This window comes from Bubalus bubalis, chromosome 16 (assembly GCF_019923935.1).
Source record: "Bubalus bubalis isolate 160015118507 breed Murrah chromosome 16, NDDB_SH_1, whole genome shotgun sequence".
Classification (NCBI taxonomy): domain Eukaryota; kingdom Metazoa; phylum Chordata; class Mammalia; order Artiodactyla; family Bovidae; genus Bubalus; species Bubalus bubalis.
In genome coordinates, this window is record NC_059172.1 from 38,488,994 (window position 1) to 38,511,108 (window position 22,115).

At 47.6% G+C, this 22,115-nt stretch overlaps 1 protein-coding gene and 1 long non-coding RNA gene across 2 annotated transcripts; one reads left to right on the plus strand and one right to left on the minus strand.

The window, feature by feature from the left end:
* Window positions 1-1,999: 1,999 nt before the first annotated feature.
* Window positions 2,000-5,275, minus strand: LOC123329762. The gene is made up of 2 exons (XR_006545317.1): window positions 5,146-5,275; window positions 2,000-3,122 (listed from the first exon to the last, which is right to left on the minus strand). It is a non-coding gene; the product is annotated as an uncharacterized LOC123329762 (long non-coding RNA).
* Window positions 5,276-5,333: 58 nt separating this feature from the next.
* Window positions 5,334-16,117, plus strand: CCKBR (cholecystokinin B receptor). The gene is made up of 5 exons (XM_006042098.3): window positions 5,334-5,501; window positions 13,452-13,703; window positions 13,855-14,104; window positions 14,387-14,559; window positions 14,684-16,117. The coding sequence occupies exons 1-5, from the start codon at window positions 5,351-5,353 to the stop codon at window positions 15,220-15,222; spliced, it is 1,365 nt and encodes a 454-aa protein (XP_006042160.1). The 5' UTR covers window positions 5,334-5,350; the 3' UTR covers window positions 15,223-16,117.
* Window positions 16,118-22,115: the final 5,998 nt, after the last annotated feature.

Genomic DNA, 22,115 nt, shown 5'->3' on the forward strand with positions numbered 1-22,115 from the left:
GGGGTCTCCTGCTGTGCAGGCAGAGTCTATACAAACTGAGCTATCAGGGAAGCTCTAGGACCTCACCAAAATGGCTCTTTCTGTGGCCAAGGCTCTCCAGGTCCCTGAATTCTGAGTACATTTCTCATCCTCATTATCTTGGTCCAGAAGCAGCATTTGAATATATTCAGCGTGTCTCTTTTTGCTTTTATGATGCCATTCTCCCCTTGTTCTCCCCTCACCCCTCTAAATGCTCTTTCTTGGGCTCTTTTGCAGGTTGATCTTTCTCTATCCAGCCTTCAAACAATGGCCTTTCCCAGACCTCTCATCTGGTCCTCATTTCTCTTTATTCAACATACTCTTGTTAATTCTATGGTTTGCATTAATTCCTACAACCTATGTATTCAGCTTTCTACTGGAATTACTACCTATGTGTCTAACAGGCATCTGAAACTATACTTGTCCAAAGTGGACCAGATTCTCTGGTGGGAACTTCTGTCTGATAGCTATTACTTTCTCTATGAAGTCAGGGGCTGTGTTATTTGTTGTGAGTAAAAGTTGGTGTGTGTGTGTGAGTGTGTGTGTGTACAGGCACTCACCAGAGTTAGAGATGCAATAAGAGAATTTATGAATCAAGAAAATTTGAAAAAAAATTTGCAAAATGAGAAGACGGTGACCAGAGAAACAATAAAAATTCTACTCATTCTGGGAAGCAGCATACTAGGACCACCTGAATTCTAATTTCCCAACTCCCTGGCTTTGAATTGTGGCTTTTTTATACCTTTATATCCAAAGCTTTGTGGCTTTGGATAAGTTACTAAAACTCTTTCTCAGCCAGTTTTTTCATTTAAAATGATAATCGATAATATTGTGCTCAAATTTGTAGTTTTTTTGTGAGGATTAAAGACAATATGCTTGGAACAGTAGGTGATTATCAAACTTTCACTAGAAATATTATTCATTTTAAATTTCGTTGTTCTCTGTCACTTTCCACAAACAAATGGCCTCTAAATTCTGTCTCTCAATCAGGCTTGCAAGGCAAGAGACACAGTTCGATCCCTGATCAGGGAACTGAAATTCTACATGCCCAGAGAACACTAAGCAGGCACACAGCGACCACTGAGCCTACGCGCCACAGCGGCACTGAGCCTGTGTGCCACTGCTGGAGAGCCCCACGCCACAGCAAAAGATCCCACCAGATGCCACAAAGACGCAAGGATGCAGCCAAATAAATAAATAAACATTTAATAAATAAATAAATTCTGTCCCTCTTCCTTCTAAGTATCTCTCAGAGCCATCTTCTCCACTACTTCCATGACTTTAGTTCAAACCACTGTCAATTCTTCCCTGAATTACTGTCATGGATTCCCAATTGATCCCACTCCTAAAGTTGCTCTCCACATCAGTTGCTACTGCAATCTTTCCAAGGTTTTCTAAATCTTAACAAATTTCCAGTGCCCTCATTTCTTCCTTGCATGGCTTGCAAGAGTCTGCATTTGCTATCTCCTGAGATGAGAGGTGTGTTACTTTCTAGGGCTACAGTAACAAATTATCATGAAATTGGTAGCTTCAAAACATCCATTTATTAGCTCACAGACAGTAAAGCTGGGTTCTTTGCTCAGAGTGGTTATCACCAGGCAGAACTCAGAGTGTCAGTCAGACTCAATTCTCTTCTGGAGGCTCTGGGGGGAGATCTGCTTTCAGGTTCATTCTTGTCATTAGCAGGATCCAATTTCTGTGGTTGTAGGACTGTGGCCCCTATTTTCTTGCTGGCTGTCAGCCAGAGGTGGCTCTCAACTAGAGGCCATTCTCAGGCACTTGTTGTATGCCCTCCTCCATCCTCAAGCTAACTACAGCCACCCCCATTTCTTGCCTCATTGCCCCTCCATTTTCAAGCTAGCTACCCTCTATCAAAACTTGTTCTTCACATCTCTTTGACTTCCTCTTCTGCTGCCAACCAGAGAAAACTTGTGGCTTTTGAAGGGATTCATATGATAAGGACAAACTGGATAATCTATCATAAGGTCAACTGATTAGCATTGTTAATTATATTCACAAAAATCCCTTTTGCCCACATACCATAATCTTAGGAGTAATGTCTTATCACATTCACAAGTTCCACCCACACCCAAGGGAAGGAGATCATACAAGAGTGACAGTCATTAGGAATCATCTTGCAATTCTGCCCACCCAAGAGGGAAAGCAGGGAGAAACACCCCTGAAAAATACTGAGAACTTGAGCTGAGATCAGAAGGATGAGTAGAAGTTAATTGGGTAAGGAAGGAAATCTTCCAGAGAGAATGTGCAGAGGACATGTAACTAAAAGACATATATCTGAAAACTGAACAAAAAGAAGGCCAGTGTCTTCAGTGGAGAGAACAAGAACCATAGTGATTTGAAACAAGGTAGTTAGAGAAGTCAGTAGTAGTCAGGCCATGCAGACTTCATCAGTTCAGTTCAGTTCAGTAACTCAGTAGTGTCCAGTTCTTTGCGATCCCATGGACTGCAGCACGCCAGGCTTCCCTGTCCATCGCCAACTCCCTTACTCAATCTCATGTAAGGGAACTTACTCAATCTCATGTCCATCAAGTCGGTGATGCCATCCAACCATCTCATCCTCTATCATCCCCTTTTCCTCCCACCTTCAACCTTTCCCAGCATCAAGGTCTTTTTCTCATCAGGTGGCCAAAGTATTGGAGTTTCAGCTTCAGCATCAGACATTCCAATGAATATTGAGGATTGATTTCCTTTAGAACTGGCTGGTTGGATCTCCTTGCAGTCCAAGACTTCACAGACTCTATTAAAATTCTTTGTTTATTCCCACAGCAGAAGTCCAAAGAATGGCATAATCAGATTTGTATTCCAAACATAGCACTCTGGTTACAAGGTGGAGGGTGGATATAAAGAGGCATCCATTAAAATGTGGACAACTTAGGAAGCTGGGAGAGTAGTACAAGAAACAGTGGGCAATGTCAGTAGAGATACAAGCATAATGGTTCAAGGAATACCCAGTAGCTAAAATCAACAGCACTTCGTGATTGATTGAACATGGGAGAGAAGCTGTTATGTTCCCCAGGAAGCAGGCTCTAAGACAGAGATTACTGTGGAGGATGTTTACTAAGGAGGGCTCTCGGAGTCAACACCTGTGTAAGAAAGAGGATGAACGTGGGATCGGGGAAAGGGAGAAGCTGAGCAGCCCAACAAAGACCTCAGTCAACCCCAGCGAGGAGCTGGGAACATCTTTCAAAGTTGTCCTCTGTCAGAGTAAGGGAAGTGAATCTTTATATCTTTCTGCTGATCAGTCATTGACTGTAGGATGCCTCAGAAAGGGAACCTGACCTTGAATGAGCTAGCTTTCTTCAGCTCAGGCAACTCTTGAAGGGACTGACAGTTGAGGGTTATCTTCCAGTGAAAAAGGAGACTAAATCCTTCTTTTTCTTTTTTTTTTCATCACAACCTTCACCATAGGGGTGCAGGAGCATAAGGGAGTAAGGCATTCAAGATGATCTGTAAATTTCTGATCTGTGCATCTTGATGGGTGCACTTATGACCATATGTTGTCATCATAGGTTTACCTATCATTTTCTCCTACTAGCTTGGGAAATTGGCACAGACTGTATTGGACAGCTAGTGTACAGCCCTATACCTGGCACATTGCTGAGTAAGTGAATGCCAGTCTATTTCTATTTCCACTCCCCTCCCCCCTACATTACCTTTGCTTCCCTGCCCCCACACCCTACCTTCATCCAATATGGGAAAAGTTCAGCAGGTTATCTGAGCCCTCACCTGTGCTGGAGCTGAACAAACAGCAAATCGGGCTGCTATGGTGGGGAAGGCAGGCAGTGCCAGGAGAAGGGGGGTTGGGTTGACGACATTCCCACTGACCTCAGGCTTAAATCCTCTTTCAATATCTTTAACCTCTATAAACTCAGTACTAGCTGGATCAGGTCCTCTTCCAAAGACTGACTGGATAAGTCTCTGAATTCCCCGTAAACTCAGACCTCGCCCCCAGTCTAATGTTCTCTTTGATAACTCCCACCTCTGACAGCTACTGCTGTCAGGCCAGAGAATGAAATTCCCAGTTAGTTGAAGTTTCTTTGGAATGAAGAAGAATGACATCGAGCAGGGGGAAAACATTAGTGGAGGCAAGTCCTACCCAAGTAGCTGAACCGACCGCAGTCCTGCGCCTGCCCCTTTCAGTTGTGTTCCTGGTGCACTCCAGTGCTCCCCTTCCAGTCCCCAACCCCCTCAACCCCCCGCCCCACCGTGGGAACCTGACTCCCTACACCGGCTGCTACACCTGCGCTGAGAACAAACAGGGAGCTTCAGTGCGTCGGGTGAGGGTGGGCGCTGCCTGGAGACCACAGAGAAAGCGAGCCGCCTCCTCCCGGGTTAAGCCTGCGCTGGGCTGGGAAGCGAACCATACCCCACCTTCACCCCACCTCACTCCTGTTTATCCCGGGGAGTTCTCGCCGCTACCCTGGCCGCCCCTCGACCCCCAAGTCACTCTTCCTCCAGGCAGCCCTTTTCCCCAGCGGGGCGGGAATGCTGCCCCATTCCACATCGTTGCCTGCTGGGGAGGGTTCCTTGGGCGCTTTGCGTGGAAGCCTGGGTGTTGGGCCTGATGTAGGAGGTGAGGGTGCGGGGAACAGATGCAGGGGCTACCCCTACCCCGAGGCAAAGAGCTGCAGGGAACGACCAGCGATGGTGTCACGGTCACTGCGGCCACTGCGGCATAGTTGGGTACCGTGGCGCTTCCCGCGGGCTAAGGTGTCTGCGACGCAGCCGGTGATCCCAGCGTCTCGGTGGCCACCTCCTGGTTCCCCGACCCACCAGGAAAAGATGCTAAACCCTGCGGCAGCCGCGCCTTACCCTGTCCCTCTTAACGCTGCCTTCTTACCCAGCCTCCCTCCCCGCAACTTCTCCATCCACTACTAACCTCTCCCCAACCCTCGCCAACACACACAGATACACACGCTCCCGAGAATTCCCGGGAACCGGGACGCTGGTGAAGGGGAGTGGGCGGGAAGGAAATCTCTAAGAGAAGGGAGAAATCTAGGGGATGGGGTGCGGACAGCCCCCCCGGGCGGGAGGCAAGACAGCCCCCGGGCGAGGGGCGGAGGGGCGCGGGTAAATCAGGAGCAGGAGAAGGGGGCGGAGAGTCACCTGGCTGGACAGAGGCGCTCCCGAGCTTGGGAGGGAGGCGAGCAGAGGCGGGGCGCGCAGAGGAGGAGCGGAGGGACAGGGGCCAAGGCTGGGGGCGGGAACCAGGCGGGGCGCGAGCCTCAGCCGGAATCGCGGCGGGAGCAGGTGGAGCCGCAGCGGGAGCTCGCCCGGGCGAGCACTGGGAGGCGGCGGCTGAGCCGTGGCCATGGAGCTGCTAAAGCCAAACCGGAGCGTGCTGGGATCCGGACCCGGGCCGGGGGCTTCCCTGTGCCGCTCGGGGGGCCCCCTCCTCAACGGCAGCGGCACCGGCAACCTCAGCTGTGAGCCCCCACGCATCCGCGGAGCCGGGACACGAGGTGGGTGCCTCCCTAAGCCCCCTCCGCGAGCTCCTTCTCACTGCACCCCACAACACTCACAGAGGCCCCCATAGCCTCCTCAAAGGGATAGCCCACACTATCTCTTCATAGTACTCCCTCCGTCTCCAGACAGCTCCCCTGACACATCTGTCCTCCACAGCTCATAAAACTCCATCCCAGCTTCACACTACCTGGTCAGAATCCCTTCACACCCTGGCCCCCTCGCCACCCCCAGAGCTCTTGGTCACCCCCAAAACGCATCACCTTCACCAACACACAGCCCACTGCTAGACAGAGACAGTGGGAAAGCAAGGACCTCCTCTGGCCAATCCCTTCCAAGTCTCTCCTTTCCTTTTGCAGTCAGTTCAGGGAGCCTCAATGGGAAAGGAAAGGAAGGAAGAAAGGCAAGATTGGGGGGATGAAGGGGACTGGCTGCGGGCAGAGGCAGTCTGAAAGACCTGAATGGGAAGTTACAGTCAATTACAAACAATTACAGTCTCCTGTGTTGCCCACCCCAACCCTTTGCCTTCCCCAAGAGATCTCCTAACCTGAATTAGGCTGGACATTGGATTGGGAGCTGCTCTCCATTGCCCTCTTCCTCAAATCTCCTTGCCTCCCAAGCTGGAGTTCTTCTCAAGGTTCTATACCCTCTCTCTTTTGGTGTCTCCAAGTAATGTCTCTAGGTCCCTTCCAAGCCCCCTCTCCAACCTGCCTTTCCTTAGGTTTCACCCTTCTAGAGCCTGGCTGCCCCATTCATCATCCCATCCCCTTGTGCCACCTTTCCCTCCCATCCCCAGGCCATTCTCACTCACCCAGTCCTGGAAATGACTTTCACTTTTCCCATCACTCAACATCTACATTTTCTTGATGACCCAGCTCCAGTCATATTTTCCCCTTCCCATACCTTTTCTTTCCTTAAGTGGTTACTAGACAGCTGCTACTATAGTTCCTAGGCTAGGTGCCAGGCATACAGGACTAAACTAGAGCCAGTCTGGACTCTCATCTTCAATGCAGGAAAGAGACAAAAGCCAGTGGGAGAAACCACAGTCAGCATTTAGAATTCCCATAAGAGGGACCAAATTGTGGGCACCCAAAAGAGATGGGATCTGAAAACTTCACAGAGGGGAACCTTGAAGTTGGAGTTCAGGAGGCAGAAAAGTAATAAGTGGGATTCCAGGACAGGGAACAGCATTAAGCAGAAGGAAATTATTCCATGCTCTAGAAGGGAAAGTAGGAATAAATTGTAATTGAAGGATTTATTTACCTCCATAAAATATCAAATACTTTCTCAGCTCATTGTTATATACTCTCTCATTTTTGCACTTGGATACTTTCACTCAACAAATATTTATTGAATCAGAGATTGTGCTAGGCACTAGGGACAGGAGTAAAACAAAAGTGACACAGTTCTTATTTCAAGGAGCTCACAGTTCAGCCGCAGAGACAGACAAGTAAGCAGGGAATTGCCAGACTAAGAGGGCCGTGCCTTGAGAGGGATGGGGGAACTCAGAAGAGGAGCACCTCTAGCCTAGTTTAGCCTTGGGAATCAAATTTGACCTGCTGAGGAGGTAAAGGGTAAACTGAAATAAAAATTAAAACGCTGAGGGAAGTACTCTGTGACAACCTAGAAGAGTGGGGGGCAGTGGGAGATGGGAGGGAAGTTCAAGAAGAAGGGGACATATTGTATACATGTGGCTGATTTGTGTTGATGTATAGCAGAAAATAGCACAATACTCTGAAGCAATTATCCTCCAATGAAAAATTTAAAAAGAAAAAAGCTGAGGGAAAGTCAGCCAAATGAAGGGGCAGAAAAGGCAAAAAGCATCTCAAGCAGAGGAACAGTATGTATAAACACCCAGAGTTTAAATCCATGGCACTTTCATTCAGTGTATCACAGTTTCTGAGTGCCTGGAACATGTACCATAAGAGAGGAATGATGAACACTCAGGATGAAGACCAGCCTAGAGAGATTCCAGAAAAATGTATGGAACTGTCTAAGGAGTATAGATTTTATCCCGAGGTCAGTGGAAACTGCTGAAAGGTGAAGTAGTGCTGCCAGGATTAGTTCTGTAGTAAAGAGGGTGGACAAGAGATGGGCAGAGGGGCATCCCTTTGAAGGCTATTATGTTACATTGGCCCTGGTGAAAGATGATACTGGCTTAGGCTAAGCTACTGGCAGTGGAGATGGAGAGAACTGGATGGATTGGAGAAACACTTCAGGAAGTGTAATCCATAGAACTTTATTTATTAGAAATGGAGAGGGAAGAAAAGGTCAAGGGACGACATCTAGGTTTTTGACTTAGACAACTGGATGGTTGTTGTGCTGTATATTGAGGATAATAAGGAAGCAGAAACAGATTTGAAGGAGGAGATTATCCATTCAATTTGGAACCCACTGAGTTTAAATGCCAGTGAAATATCCAGGTGGAGTTGCCCCGTAAGCTGTTGAATCCAAGGATCTGGGAGGTACAAGCTGGAAATGCAGACTTGAAAGGTTTTTGTTTGTCTAGAGGAGGTAATGAAAGCTATGAAACTGGATTAAATCATACAAAGATTTTGTCAGATTAAAAAAAAAAAGAGGTCCTGGGATAGGACCTTGAGGAAGACCAATTTTTAAAAGCCAAGCAGAAGAAGAGGAGTCCATGAAGGGGATCTAGACGAAACCATTAGAGAGACAAGAAGGCAAGGAAGAAAAAAAAAAGGAAAATTTCAAACAAGGTATCACATGCTGCCAATATAAGTCAGATAAGGTCAGAATAACATCCTTCGGATTCAATGGAAAGGACATCTTAGGAGGAGCTGTGGGGTTAAGGTTAGGGTATTATTACTGACTACGGTCGGTTGAAGTTTGGGCCATGGAGAAGGGGTTATGAGAAGTGAACCAAGGCATGCAGATAAAAACTTCCATATGTTTTGAAGATAGAGAGACAAAGAAAAAACAGGATAGTTCTAGAAATAACATGAGGTTGGGGAAGTGTGTGTGTGTGTGTGTGTGTGTGTGTGTGTACATGCACATGCACATATAGTTTGTCTTTTGAATGTGTATGTATTGCAGAGAAAAAAACATTTTTTAAATGTTGATGGGGAATGGGCCAAGAGAAAGGAAGGTTGAAGTGCAGAAGAGGGGCTAGCTGATAGAGTAAGGGACCTTGAGCAAGCAGAATGTGCAGTGATTCAGAGCCCAAGTCATCTAGATGCTGCTGCCTACACACACCCGGCAGAGACTGTCAGCCACACTCACTCAGCTATTACCCCTACAGACACATCTTACCCAGGCTCACCCAGTGTTACCAGTAGAAACGTGGCTGCTACCCACATTATTCTGATATAATCCACATACACTTAAATGTTTCCAATGTTCACTCAGAAACTACACACAGAAAGGACTTGTGGACACAGAACGAGAAGGAGAGGGTGGGACAAATTGCAAGAATAACATTGATAGATATGCATTACCACTTGTAAAACAGATAGCTAGTGGGAAGCTATGGTATAGCACAGGGAGCTCAGCTCTGTGATGACCTAGAGAGGTGGAAGGAGGAGGGGTGGGAGGGAGGCTCCAGGGGGAGAGGACGTGCATATACACACAGCTAATTCATGTTGCTGCACAGCAGAAACCAACACAACATTGTAAAGCAATTATACTGCAATTTACAAAATAAATAAAATGGGAAAAAAAGAAGCTACCCACAGAAAAACAGACGCCACCCACACTTACTTTAATATTGCCCACTGTCATTTCGATGTTACTCATCCATCAAACACACACACTTTCACTTTTTTATTATCCACATATAATCAAATATTACTCATGCTTTCTTTAGGAACCCATCTCCAGGTATTACCTATAAAGTCATAGATATAACTCTTACATATTCAGATAATACCTGCAAAGACTCAAATACTACCTGTGGTCACTCAGACGCTGTTATTTTACTCAATCAGGTTAACATCCTAATCTGTTAACATCTCATATTTACACTCACTTAAATATTGCCCACATACACTTTCATATTACTTCTGCTCAGTCATCTAGGACCACCATCAGCTGGATATTTCCCTCATTCACATACAAACCTCTGAATGTAACCCATGCTTCCTGTAGATGTTACCTACAAAATGAGATGTTATCTATAGACCCTGGCTCATTCAAATGTTACAACACTTATTTAGATATTACCTAAACTTAAAGGTAACCCACACTCAATCAGATATTACCTATAGACACATAGCTGTTACCCTTCTCCAGATATTGCCCACAGAAATATGTGTCAATCTCACCCACCCAGATATCATCTCTAATACTCAAGTATTCCCAAGGCTTACTCTGCTCTGATTCACAATCAGCTGGATGATATCCATGCTCACCACAGAAGCATGGGTACTACTTTGATGTCTGTGTGATGGGTAACCAAATCCAAGACACCAGTGAATGGCAGGATCTGAGGCATCAGCAGCTTCACTGTTCTGTGGAATCATTTCTTAGAAAAGCCTGTTCTTGTTTTATGTGACTCATCTGGATTTTTGTACCCACACTTGTATGCCCTCATCTGGACAGAACAAATGCAGATGCTCTAGACACCAGAAGCAGAACTGAACTGTTCCAGTCTTCTGAGTCCCCTGGTCTGATTTCTGATCTGCTGGTGTGGCACAGTGGTAAAGAACCCACCTACCAATGTAGAAGACGTAAGAGACTCAGGTTCAATCCCTGGGTCAGGAAGATCCTCTGGATGAGGATGTGGCAGCCCACTCCAGTATTCTTGCCTGGAGAATCCCATGGACCGAGGAGCCTGGCAGGCTACAGTCCATAGGGTCACAAAGAGTCCGACATGACTGAGTAATTTAGCACACACTCATCCCCAGCAGAATGACACCCACAGGTAGACTGTCAAGGCACTGATGGCTGTACCCCAGATGAATGAATGAGAAATGAGCTTTTCACAATTTAGAGTGTCATCCAAACTTTAGGTGTGGTTACTGAATCAAGAACTAGTAGAAAGGGAACTCCTGGTGGTCCACTGGTTAGGACTCAGTGCTGTCACTGCCAGGGCTCCACAGTGCAGCCAAAAAAAAGAAAAATCTAGTTGAAGAGAAACATCCAGAGGACAGAGGATGTGAGAGAGATGACAGAACTAGAGAGATAAGGGATGGGAGGAGAGGAGAGGAGAAGGGCGTAGAGGGGCAGTGGACTGAAAGGAGACACACAAAAATGCAAGATAGACCACCTGTTCTATTTTCTTGGGTCCAAGGACCTCTCTGACAGAGATCCCCCCTCCCAAATGTTCTTTATTTCCCCCTATATACACACATACACACGCACACCTCAAATTGTCAAACCTTCCATAAGCCTCCCCTGCAGAGAGGGATCCCAGCTTCTAAATGAGACATAGACAGTTTGTGCATAATAGTAAAAGTAACACATCCCAAATCACAGCCTGTTATTGACCCCTTCCCCTGTACCACCCAAACGATTCTCCAACATGGGTCTCCAAAGAAACAGAGGCAGTGAGGCAGCAAGGAGAGTGCATGCTGGAGCTTTAGAAGCACAGAGATGAAGGAGGGATGAGGAGAAGCAGAGCAGATGTGTTTATGTGGACAGTGACAGAGATCCAGTTAAGATTCATTAGCAAGCAGGTGTTAACACCTCCTGTACAGGAAGCATTATGCCAAATGCTAGGGACATGCTGAAGAACAAGGTGGGCACTGCCCCTGCCCTCAAGAGCTCATAGTCTAGTGGCAGAGACAGAACATGAACATCATAATACGGTAAGAAATGCCAGGGTAGAGTCTGGTAGTGGCAGTGTGATGAATGACAGAGAGGTGAGGGAGCAGCAGGAGACAAAGCATTTTGGAAATGTAGAGACAAGATTCTGTTCTGATTCGGCTCCTCACTTGCTGTGTGCTCTGAGAAAGTAATGTCATTCCTGGATTCAGGGAGGGTACTGTACTGCTTAGTCGCTCAGTCGTGTCTGACTTTTTGCGACCCCATGGACTGTAGCCTGCCAGGTTCCTCTGACCATGGGATTTTTCAGTCAAGAATACTGGAGTGGGTTGCCATTTCCTTCTCCAGGGGATCTTCCCAACCCAGGAATCAAACCTGCATCTCCTGTGTCTCCTGCATTGCAGGCATTTCAGGTAGGAGATTTCTTGTAAATAGCACTTCCTTGAAGTCTACAACAACTGGATAAGTATGTAACTATTGATATGGGGAAAAAACAGTTTAATTTGGGAGTTAAGGCAAAAGTCAGCCAATGTATGGGGCTATGGAGAATGATGCAGCTCTGGGCCCTTCCCTCTCCCCAACCGGGTAGGCTCTGTCCCTGCCCTCTTTCCTTCCAGCCTCCAGTTTCCCTCACACTGAGGCCATGGGCAGGGGTGACTGGGTCCAGTTTAATTCAATTCAGTTTTGTCTTGGTTGTGATATGGCAGCCCAGTGATGAATCCTTCTCCCCAACAGGCAATGACACAAGTGAACGGGGTCAGCCCTTTGTCTAGCCCAGCAGTGCTACGTGTCCTTCCTGTGAGCTCCCAGAGCATTCTGTTATTCTTCAACCTCACTTCTTATCACACTGTGTGACAGATATCTATTTATACGTCTGAGTTTCCCTCTAGACTTCTAGAATGTGAGCTCTCAGATGAGAGCTCTTGGGGCATTTGTCATGTTCATCTTTGTCCCCAGTGCCTAGTATAAAGATAATCCTCTGCAAATGCTTGTGGAGTGAGAGGGAATGTTTATAGATAATTAAAATACAAGGCAGAAAGTAAAGGCCATTCTAACAGGTGTGTAGGGAACATGCGTGGGTCAGAGGAAGGGGAGATTAGCTCCAAATAAGGTGTCCAGAGAGGCCTTATAGAGGAGGGAGCAGTCAGTCCTAGTCTTGAACGACAATGGTTAAGTAGTTCACCAGATAACAGAAAACAAGTTTAATATTGAGAGTCCTTCCCTGGTGGCTCAGACGGTAAAGCATCTGCCTACAATGCGGGAGACCTGGTTTCAATCCCTGGGTGGGGAAGATCCCCTGGAGAAGGGAATGGCAACCCACTCCAGTATTCTTGCCTGGAAAATCCCATGGACAGAGGAGCCTGGTAGGCTACAGTCCATGGGGTTCTAAAGAGTCAGACACGACTGAGTGACTTCACTTTCACTTTCAATGGGGGGAGGAGGGTATGAATAGTGGTGGGGGAACAGTGAAAGAGCAGTTTAGGCTGAGAAACCAACGTGAGCAAAGGAGAGTCATGAGTGCACCTGATGCCTCCCAGAAACTGAGTCATCTGGTGGCTTAAATGAGTGCATTGCAGGAATGAGGTGAGAGGAAGAAAAGGCCAGTTCTGGGAGAATCTTGATGACAAGCTGAAGACAGTTGAGAGTAGGTAAAGGGTCTTTTTGCTTGTCTGTTTAGTGATCATTGTTGTTTTTTAAGACAATAAAGACACGATCAGACCTGTGTCTCAAAAGATAGCAGTCAGCAGGGTTGAATGATACCAGGAGGTCATTAAGTAGAATAGGCTGAGAAGGGACCTTTGGATTTGGTAGTTAAAGCTTAGTAACCATGAAAAGAAGTGTAATGAACACTTATGAACAGTAATGGGGAAGAGGTCACTGGATTGTAATAGACTGAGGAGTGGATGAAAAGATGCAAATAATGTCTTCAAGAAGTTTGGCTGCAAAGAGAAGGAAGGATTTGGAGCAAAGCTTGAGAACAGACAGGGTTTCTTAAGGAAGGGTAGAGTTAGGCCACTTTAACTAGGCTTGTAGAGGTTAAAAGGGTAACAGATTCAAGTTCACCATTTACTGAGTGAGTCCTGGGCCAGTGGGGGAGGGGGAGGATTTGGGAATCAGGGGATCTGGCTGGGTAGTAGGGCTTGAAGAGTTAGGAATAAGTGAGACTGGACAGCCCAGCTGAGTGGGGGCCAAACCCCCTGCTGCCACCTCACCTCTTTCCTACCCAGAATTGGAGCTGGCCATTAGGGTCACCCTGTACGCTGTGATCTTTCTGATGAGTGTTGGAGGAAACGTGCTCATCATCGTGGTCCTGGGGCTGAGCCGCCGTCTGAGGACCGTCACCAATGCCTTCCTGCTCTCACTGGCAGTCAGCGACCTCCTGCTGGCTGTGGCTTGCATGCCCTTCACCCTCCTGCCCAATCTCATGGGCACGTTTATCTTCGGCACAGTCGTCTGCAAGGCGGTTTCCTACTTTATGGGTAGGTGAACAATCGCCCTGCCTCCCTTAGCCCTCTCCTCCCCTAAAGTCCTTGCCGAATGTAGGGGTTTGTCTTCGTCTGGAGTATGGAAGTCACACTGGGGAATGTGTAGCGCAAGTTTCCTAGGTAACCCTTTCCTCTTCCTTCCTAGGGGTGTCTGTGAGCGTGTCCACGCTAAGCCTCGTGGCCATCGCCCTCGAGCGGTACAGCGCCATCTGCCGACCACTGCAGGCACGCGTGTGGCAGACGCGCTCCCACGCGGCTCGTGTGATCGTAGCCACGTGGATGCTGTCGGGACTGCTCATGGTGCCCTACCCAGTGTACACTGCCGTGCAGCCAGCGGGGCCTCGTGTCTTGCAATGCATGCACCGGTGGCCCAGTGCGCGGGTTCGCCAAACCTGGTGAGGGTGCCTATTACCCATTCCTGAGAATTCCCTTCTCTTCTCTCCATCACTCAGAAGCATTACCCAGAATCTTGCTCCAACAATTATCACGACCCACCACCCTGGGATCCCCATTCGGGGCTCCTCCCCAGTTCTCTAGCCCTTACCAGCTGTACCCCGAATCCTACCTCTACCTCTGGGACATGGTCACCAGCCCTAGATACACCAGTTCAGTCTTCCTCCATCAGTGATTATAGCTGGACAGGGACCTGCACTGACTGGTCTGCGCTCTGTCTCCAGGTCGGTACTGCTGCTCCTGCTCTTGTTTTTCGTGCCTGGGGTGGTTATGGCGGTGGCCTACGGGCTTATCTCCCGTGAGCTCTACTTAGGGCTTCGCTTTGACGGTGACAGTGACAGCGAGAGCCAGAGCCGGGTCGGAAGTCAGGGAGGGCTGCCTGGTGGCCCAGGACAAGGTGTGTGAAATCCAGGAGAGGGCGGGACTTTGGGAAGGGGCGGGACATAAAGTGGGTGGGGCGGAAATGTGCGGGCTTTGGAGGATTCAGCCTCCAAATCTGACCGCCCACGGTCTGTGCTCAGGTCCTGCCCAGGCGAACGGACGTTGCCGGTCTGAGACCCGGCTGGCGGGTGAGGACGGCGACGGCTGTTATGTACAGCTTCCGCGCTCCCGGCCTGCATTGGAGATGTCTGCGCTGACCGCGCCCACGCCTGGCCCAGGATCCAGCACCCGGCCTGCCCAGGCCAAGCTGCTGGCTAAGAAGCGCGTGGTGCGGATGTTACTGGTGATCGTTGTGCTTTTTTTCCTGTGTTGGTTGCCGGTGTATAGCGCCAACACTTGGCGCGCCTTCGACGGCCCAGGCGCACATCGTGCACTTTCGGGTGCGCCCATCTCCTTCATCCACTTGCTAAGCTACGCCTCTGCCTGTGTCAACCCCCTGGTCTACTGCTTCATGCACCGTCGCTTTCGCCAGGCCTGCCTTGACACCTGCACCCGCTGCTGTCCTCGGCCTCCGCGGGCTCGCCCCAGACCTCTGCCGGACGAGGACCCTCCCACCCCCTCCATCGCCTCACTGTCCAGGCTGAGCTATACCACCATCAGCACGCTGGGGCCTGGCTGAGGGGTGGAGCGGGAGCGGGGCTGAGGCAGGACAGGCGGATTCCTACCAGCTCAGCCCCGTCCAAACACACAAGAGAGCAGACCAGCTGACAGGAGAGACTGACTAACCCCAATGGCCAGGAAAGGGTGGCTTACCTGATACTAAGGAAACAAACCAGACCCTCACACAGAAAAGGAGGCACTCAATGAGGGACTGAGCCTGGCACACAGAGCCATGGCACTGACCTTGGACAGACCCAGCGTCCCTAGCCGTGGACTGTCTCCACACTGTGGAAACCGACAGGGGCTGACCTGCCTCTCACATGTATAGCAGGGGCATTGAATCTTTCAGGGCTCTGGAGCCTGGCACAGGAATGACTCCTGAGATGCTCCGCTGTGCCCATAGTTTGACCTCACAGTGCCCTTCCCCAATCAGTGCTGCAAACACCAACCTGCCTAATCTCACACTTCCCGGACCAACGAGCTGTTTTGCACTAAGAAGTCCCTTCATTCCTTTCCAGTTAAATAATCCCCTCACCGGACTTTTTCAAGAAATGATAAATGACTTGGTTTCCCCCTCAATTTCCTTTTTGGACTTTTCTGGGGCATGTGAGGGGGCATGGGATTTGGGAGTCCTCTTTGTCAGGTCCCTCCCCCTGCTGCTCATGCTGATCATGAACAGGAGTTCATGACCCCCTGCCAAAAAGCCCATGGTCTGAGTCTAGATGAGGCTGTGTGAATTCTCTCTGAGTGGTCAACCTGGACCCACCTCACACCAGAGTCACGAAGCTGAGAATAAGGTTAGGGGTGGAATACGCATGGCACATCATCATTCCTAAGCACACTGTCCTAAAGTGGTCCCCTTGTTAGGGTACTGTATTAATAGATGCTTATTAAAATTTTAATGAAAAAAGAAAGCACTGTATGTTAAGACTCAGTTTATTCACTGTGTATTTGTAATAATATGGGGTCAGAACATAACAGATATACAGAATTAAAGAGTTGGGCCTTTTAATGCACTGTTAACTGTGGAAGCACCTTTTACTGGCCAGCAACAAGGAGAGGTGCAGTGGGAAAGGAGGTGGGGGGGGGGGGCTGAACCTAAATGAAAATCCCGGAAATCAGTCTCCCTGTTGACTATAAGACTGATCCAGCCCCAGAGAGAGGCAGAGATAGCAAATCACCCCTGCACACATACAGTGACAAACGAGGAAGAACAGATGATCTCACCGAGGGAACACACAGAAATAGACAGAGGTGTGGTATGCTAGGAGAGGGCTCCTTGACACTTCATCTTGTAACAGGTGGAGAAACTGAGACCCAGCACAAGAAAGAAAGCAGCTCAAGGTCATACAAGAAATTAAAGCAAGACAGGAATGATCTTATTGAAGTAGACACTGAGCTGGAGGTGGAAGAGAAGCCATACCCTCTGGTGTCAGACCCAAACTTTGTGGGCCTTGAGCTTATAAAATTGGGTGTCCCTTTTTTAAGAAAAAAAAATGCAAAATTACAGCTACAAAATTGCTAGGACATTGACCAGGGCCTTGGAAGAGATCCCTGCAAGTGAGGATCCCCGAGATGTAAGCTCCATTAGCTTCACAGCCAATAATACCTCTAAAATCCACCCACTAACGACATTGAACAAACACTGGATGGAGTGAAGGGCAGTGAGAAAGGAGAGTGGTCTGTTTACCAGTTCTGAGCTGCTCCTATCCATCCTTTCTGCAGGGCTCTCGGCTGCAAGAGGCAGGAGGAAGGAAGAAAATGAGGGAGAAGGCGTTCCAAGCTGTCAACTAAGACAGTACTGGTTAAAAATAGAATCCCAGCTGGTTGGAGTTGTGGAAAGCAAGATATTGAGCTTTGCTCGCTCATGCCAGTTTTTCCAGGGGGTGGGAGTAGGTTTGCCCACAGCCTTCGCGGCACTCCCTGATCTTCATTCCCACCATCCTTTCTGAAGGAGATACAGCCTTGAAGAGGCTCCCCCACTGTCAGTCCCTCCAGCTTGGGCCCAGGTTCCTAATGTCCGTCAGATGGTGGTGGGGAGCTCAGCAAGGGAGGGCTGGTACTCATAGCTCATGAGGTCATGGAGAGCTCATACTCCAAGCCTCTCAGCCTGGAATATGAGCTCAAGTATGGTGGTCCAGGGCTACCCTAGAACCTAGCACATAGGCACAGCCTGAATAATGTGATTTCCCATACTGCGCAGTCTTTTCTTCTACAGAATACTTACACATCCGTCACCCTGTGCCCAATCTAGTTACCTGATGTGGAATTTGGGGTCCTTCCATCTATTTTCCATCTCTGGAAATCTGACAGAACATTTCAGGTCTGGATTTTAATATCACTGTCTCCGTGAAGTCCTGCTTGGTCATCCTCACAAAGCTTGTCTGCTCATAGAGTACTTACTGCTTTCTCTCTTCTAGCATAGTTATTTATGTTCCTGCCTGATTTCCCATCCTGGGCAGGGAACAGCATGATGTCATGGGAAGATGACTGAGCCTGGGCCTAGAAGGTGGAGTGATGGAGTGGGTAGGGGTGAAATCCAATGCTTCTTGATTCTGTGTGACAGGAGTTTATATATACTAATTCATCTCATTCTCAAAACTCTTCTCCAGAACATTTCTCTTCATTTGACAGAAGAGGAAAGTGAAGCTGAGAAAGCTTAAGGGAGTTGCGTGAGGCCCTGCAGCTAGAAGGGAGACAGGAACTGAGCTCAGGTTTCTGCCTCTAAAGCTTTGTTTCCTTCCATTAAGCTGTTTTGCCTTCCTTCAAACCTTGAAGATCTGGGTACCAGTGGTCCTGCCTTTTAAAAGTTGTGTGATTTTGTGCAACTTATCTCAATGAGTCTCAGTCTCACCTGTAAAATGGGAAGAATTACATTATCTTCTGCAATATTGTGATTTATAAGAAATATATATTAATGTATTCAGTTCAGTTCAATTCAGTCGCTCAGTCGTGTCTGACTCTTTGTGACCCCATGAATTGCTGCATGCCAGGCCTCCCTGTCCATCACCAACTCCCAGAGTTCACCCAAACTCATGTCCATCGAGTCGGTGATGCCATCCAACCATCTCATCCTCTGTCGTCCCCTTCTCCTCCTGCCCCCAGTCCCTCCCAGCATCAGGGTCTTTTCCAATGAGTCAACTCTTCGCATGAGGTGGCCAAAGTATTGGAGTTTCATCCTCAGCATCAGTCCTTCCAATGAACTCCCAGGACTGATCTCCTTTAGGATGGACTGGTTGGATCTCCTTGCAGTCCAAGGGACTCTCAAGAGTCTTCTCCAACACCACAGTTCAAAAGCATCAATTCTCCGGCGCTCAGCTTTCTTCACAGTCCAACTCTAACATCCATACATGACCGCTAGAAAAACCATAGCCTTAACTAGACGAACCTTTGTTGGCAAAGTAATGTCTCTGCTTTTGAATATGCTATCTAGGTTGGTCATAACTTTCCTTCCAAGGAGTAGGTGTCTTTTAATTTCATGGCTGCAATCACCATCTGCAGTGATTTTGGAGCCCAAAAAAAATAAAGTCTGACACTGTTTCCACTGTTTCCCCATCTATTTCCCATGAAGTGATGGGACCGGATGCCATGATCTTCGTTTTCTGAATGTTGAGCTTTAAGCCAACTTTTTCACTCTCCTCTTTCACTTTCATCAAGAGGCTTTGTGTTGTTGTTGTTTTTTTTTTTTTTTTTTTTGATCCTTCAGAAGCCCCAGTTCTAGCATCTCCATGCCTGGAAGGAAGCCACCAAAGGGAGGCCAGTTCCACAAAACTTGAGGATGGTGGTTGTGCTGGAAATCTCATCCCCCTCAAACCTTCCAAGAAGGCAGGATTCCAGCTAAGTCTCAGATATGGGGACAAACCAGAAAAGAGGCAGTCTCACAGTGAACAGGCACAGGGGGCCTTGTGCCAGACAACTCTCACAGACAACTCAAGCCAGAGCCTTGGACAACCATACACTCTGGTTACTCAGGTCTGATTAGTGGAAAGCAAGGGATGCTTTAAGGAAAGACTGTTCCTTCAAGTTATCTCTGTGAGAGGAGAGGTGGGAGGGAAGAAAAGCAAATGGAAAGGGTGGAGAAGCAAGCAGGCCCCATCTGAGGTCAAAGCTTTGGGCTGGGATATAATGCCTGTAAGTGGAAGCGGCAGTCCCTATTGCAGATTCTAACCATGGTTCTCTGTCTGCTTCCTGTTCTCTGAATCTCATTCACTGTTCCCCAACCTTATGGGGCACTTGTTCAGTCAGATGCTTGGTCTGTTGTTAGCACCAGTCATGAAGATTAACACCTCCCTTTAGGTAGGGCTCAGTCTTTTGGAAACAATTCTAGCTCAGCCGTGTATCCACATCTTGAGAAAGGAAATAGTTAACCAAATAGGCCCTTTGTCTTAGGTACTTTGTCTTAACCAAACAGGCACATTGTCTTAATCAAATTAGGCACTTTGTCTTAGTAAAACAGTTTGGGGCTCCAGAATACTCACCTGACAGGTCAGTAGTAAGAGATAAGACATGAAAGGGCTCTTGAGGAAGTTACATTTATTTAAATGGTAAGGCTGGTTTGAGTAAATTTCCCAGGGTGAAACAAATGAGCTTCAAGTAATGAGGGAAAGGCAGAACACAGGACATTACCTGACAGGATACAAGATTCCATCTAAGTGTCAGGGAACAGGGCTAACATTGCACGTGGGCAAGGAAAGGCAGGTGCAAAGATTCCACCTGGACAGGGACAGAGCGTTCCAGGTGGGACTCAATCTGTAGGGGGGGGGGTGCGGGGGCAGTGCCGGGGGATCTTTTTTTTGCCTTAAACCAGAGATAATCCCTTGATCCTTCTAAATTTAGGCATATGGGTTTCCCAGATGGCTCCCTGGTAAAGAATCCACCTGCCAATGCTGGAAACGTGGGTTTGATCCCTGGGTCAAGAAGATCCCCTGGAATAAGAAATGTCAAACCACTCCAATATTCTTGACGGGGAAATCCCATGGACAGAGGAGCCTGGCAGGCTACAGTCCATGGAGTCGCAAAGAGTCAGACATGACTGAGTGACTGAGCTCAAGCACACACGTACAACCCTCCAGGAAGTAACAAGCAGCAATTCAGGAAATTTAAAGGCCAGCCCCTGGGCTGCCTATATGTGGGGATCTGTAGTTCATCCCAGAAAAGAGAAGCGTATAGGGTGGCTGAGGTAGGAAGCCTGGCTATAAGTGCACCCAGAGAGGTAGAGGGCCCTCACATTGTCAGGGAACAGCTGCACCCACCAACTTGAAAGGTGATGCAGGTCAAACCAGAATTAGGCAGCAAAAGTGGGGATCTGGCCAAAGGAGACCAATACGCAGCTCCAGGGTAAAGAGCTAACAACAGTTACTTGGTCTGAAAACCGATCTCACTGGAAGGATCTGGTACCCAGTACGCCCCAATGCCATTAACTATGGAGTGACTAGCTCTGACTGGTTACTCTCTATTTCTGAGCCTCACTTTCCCTCATCTGTTGGTATCCCTCACTTGGAGATATTTCATGACTTGCTATGTAGTTGTGAAGGCTACCTGAGCTGGAGCAGCTGTCTCCCAAGGAAATGCACAAGTTCAGGAAGATTATTAGACATCCTAGCATTGAGATCATGCTGGCAGCCACTGCCATAAGTAATCCAAAATAAAAATAATACTGAATCATAACATCATGTAATAAAGTCCAATAAACTTCTGCCTTTCCCATGAGGAGTACTTTACAGTTTTTTTTTTTAATCTCCAACACTGATTTACTTATTTAATATTTTTATTAGTCATATATACACATAGTTTGAAGGGAATTCCTAGGTTGGTCAGTGGTAAAGAACCCACCTGCCAATGCAGGAGATTCAGGAGATGTGGCGTCGATCCCTGGGTCAAGAAGAGCCCCTGGAGAAGGAAATGGCAACCCAGTCCAGTATTCTTGCCAGAAAAATCCCATGGACAGAGGAGCCTGGTGGACCTTAGTCTATGGTGTCACAAAGAGTCAGAAACGACTGAGCACACATACACATACAGTTTAAAGAATCATGTATTCTACGACATCAAGACAAACAGCAGTCCCCAGACCTCTAACTTGCTCGTTTCCCCTCCTACAGAGGGAATTACTTTCAAATCTCTTATCCATTTTTTCCTAGTATTTATTACCATGTCTTTTAATAGCATGCTAATATTACTTCTGGTTCTTCGGTTTGGCAGTATTATCTATTGGCCACTCTCCAAGGAAGATGAGGGTTTAACTCTCATTTCCATCAACCAGATGCACACACTCCTATACCCCCTTCTCACCCAATAAAATAATAAGATGTCACTGCTGTTGTTTAGTCACTAAGTTGTGTCCACCTCTGTGTGAGCCTAAGGACTATAGCCTACCAGGCTCCTCTGCAATTTTCCAGGCAAGAACACTGGAGTGGGTTGCCATTTCTTTCTCCAAAATAATAGCATAATTTTTGTTATTGTGACATCCAGGCACCCAGATGATCCCCAGTGATATTCACCTCCTTGTATTCCAGCCCTTTGTAGTCCTGTTTCACTTCACAGGGCTGTGTACGTAACCAACAAAATATCAGCGTGTTTAATAAAGATGGGATCCCACTCTGCACTTGTACAACTTGGCCTAACTCACTTCACCTTAATCCATCCCTGTTGGATTTTGTGTTTAACATTTTGATGTTTTTGTTCATCGTGGATTTTTTTGCATAAATTTTAACATTTTTAATATTGCACAATTTTTAATGTTGATCATTAAATTTTTTGATGCTCTTTTAAGTCTTTCACCCAAAACAAGAAAGCTTCTTAGTCTTGGCCCTTACATATCCTAATAGCTTCTTGAGAAAGAATGCATGGAAAGTAAACTTTAGGAAAGTAATCTTTATGTCTGAAAGTGTTAGTTGCTCAGTCATGTCCAACTCT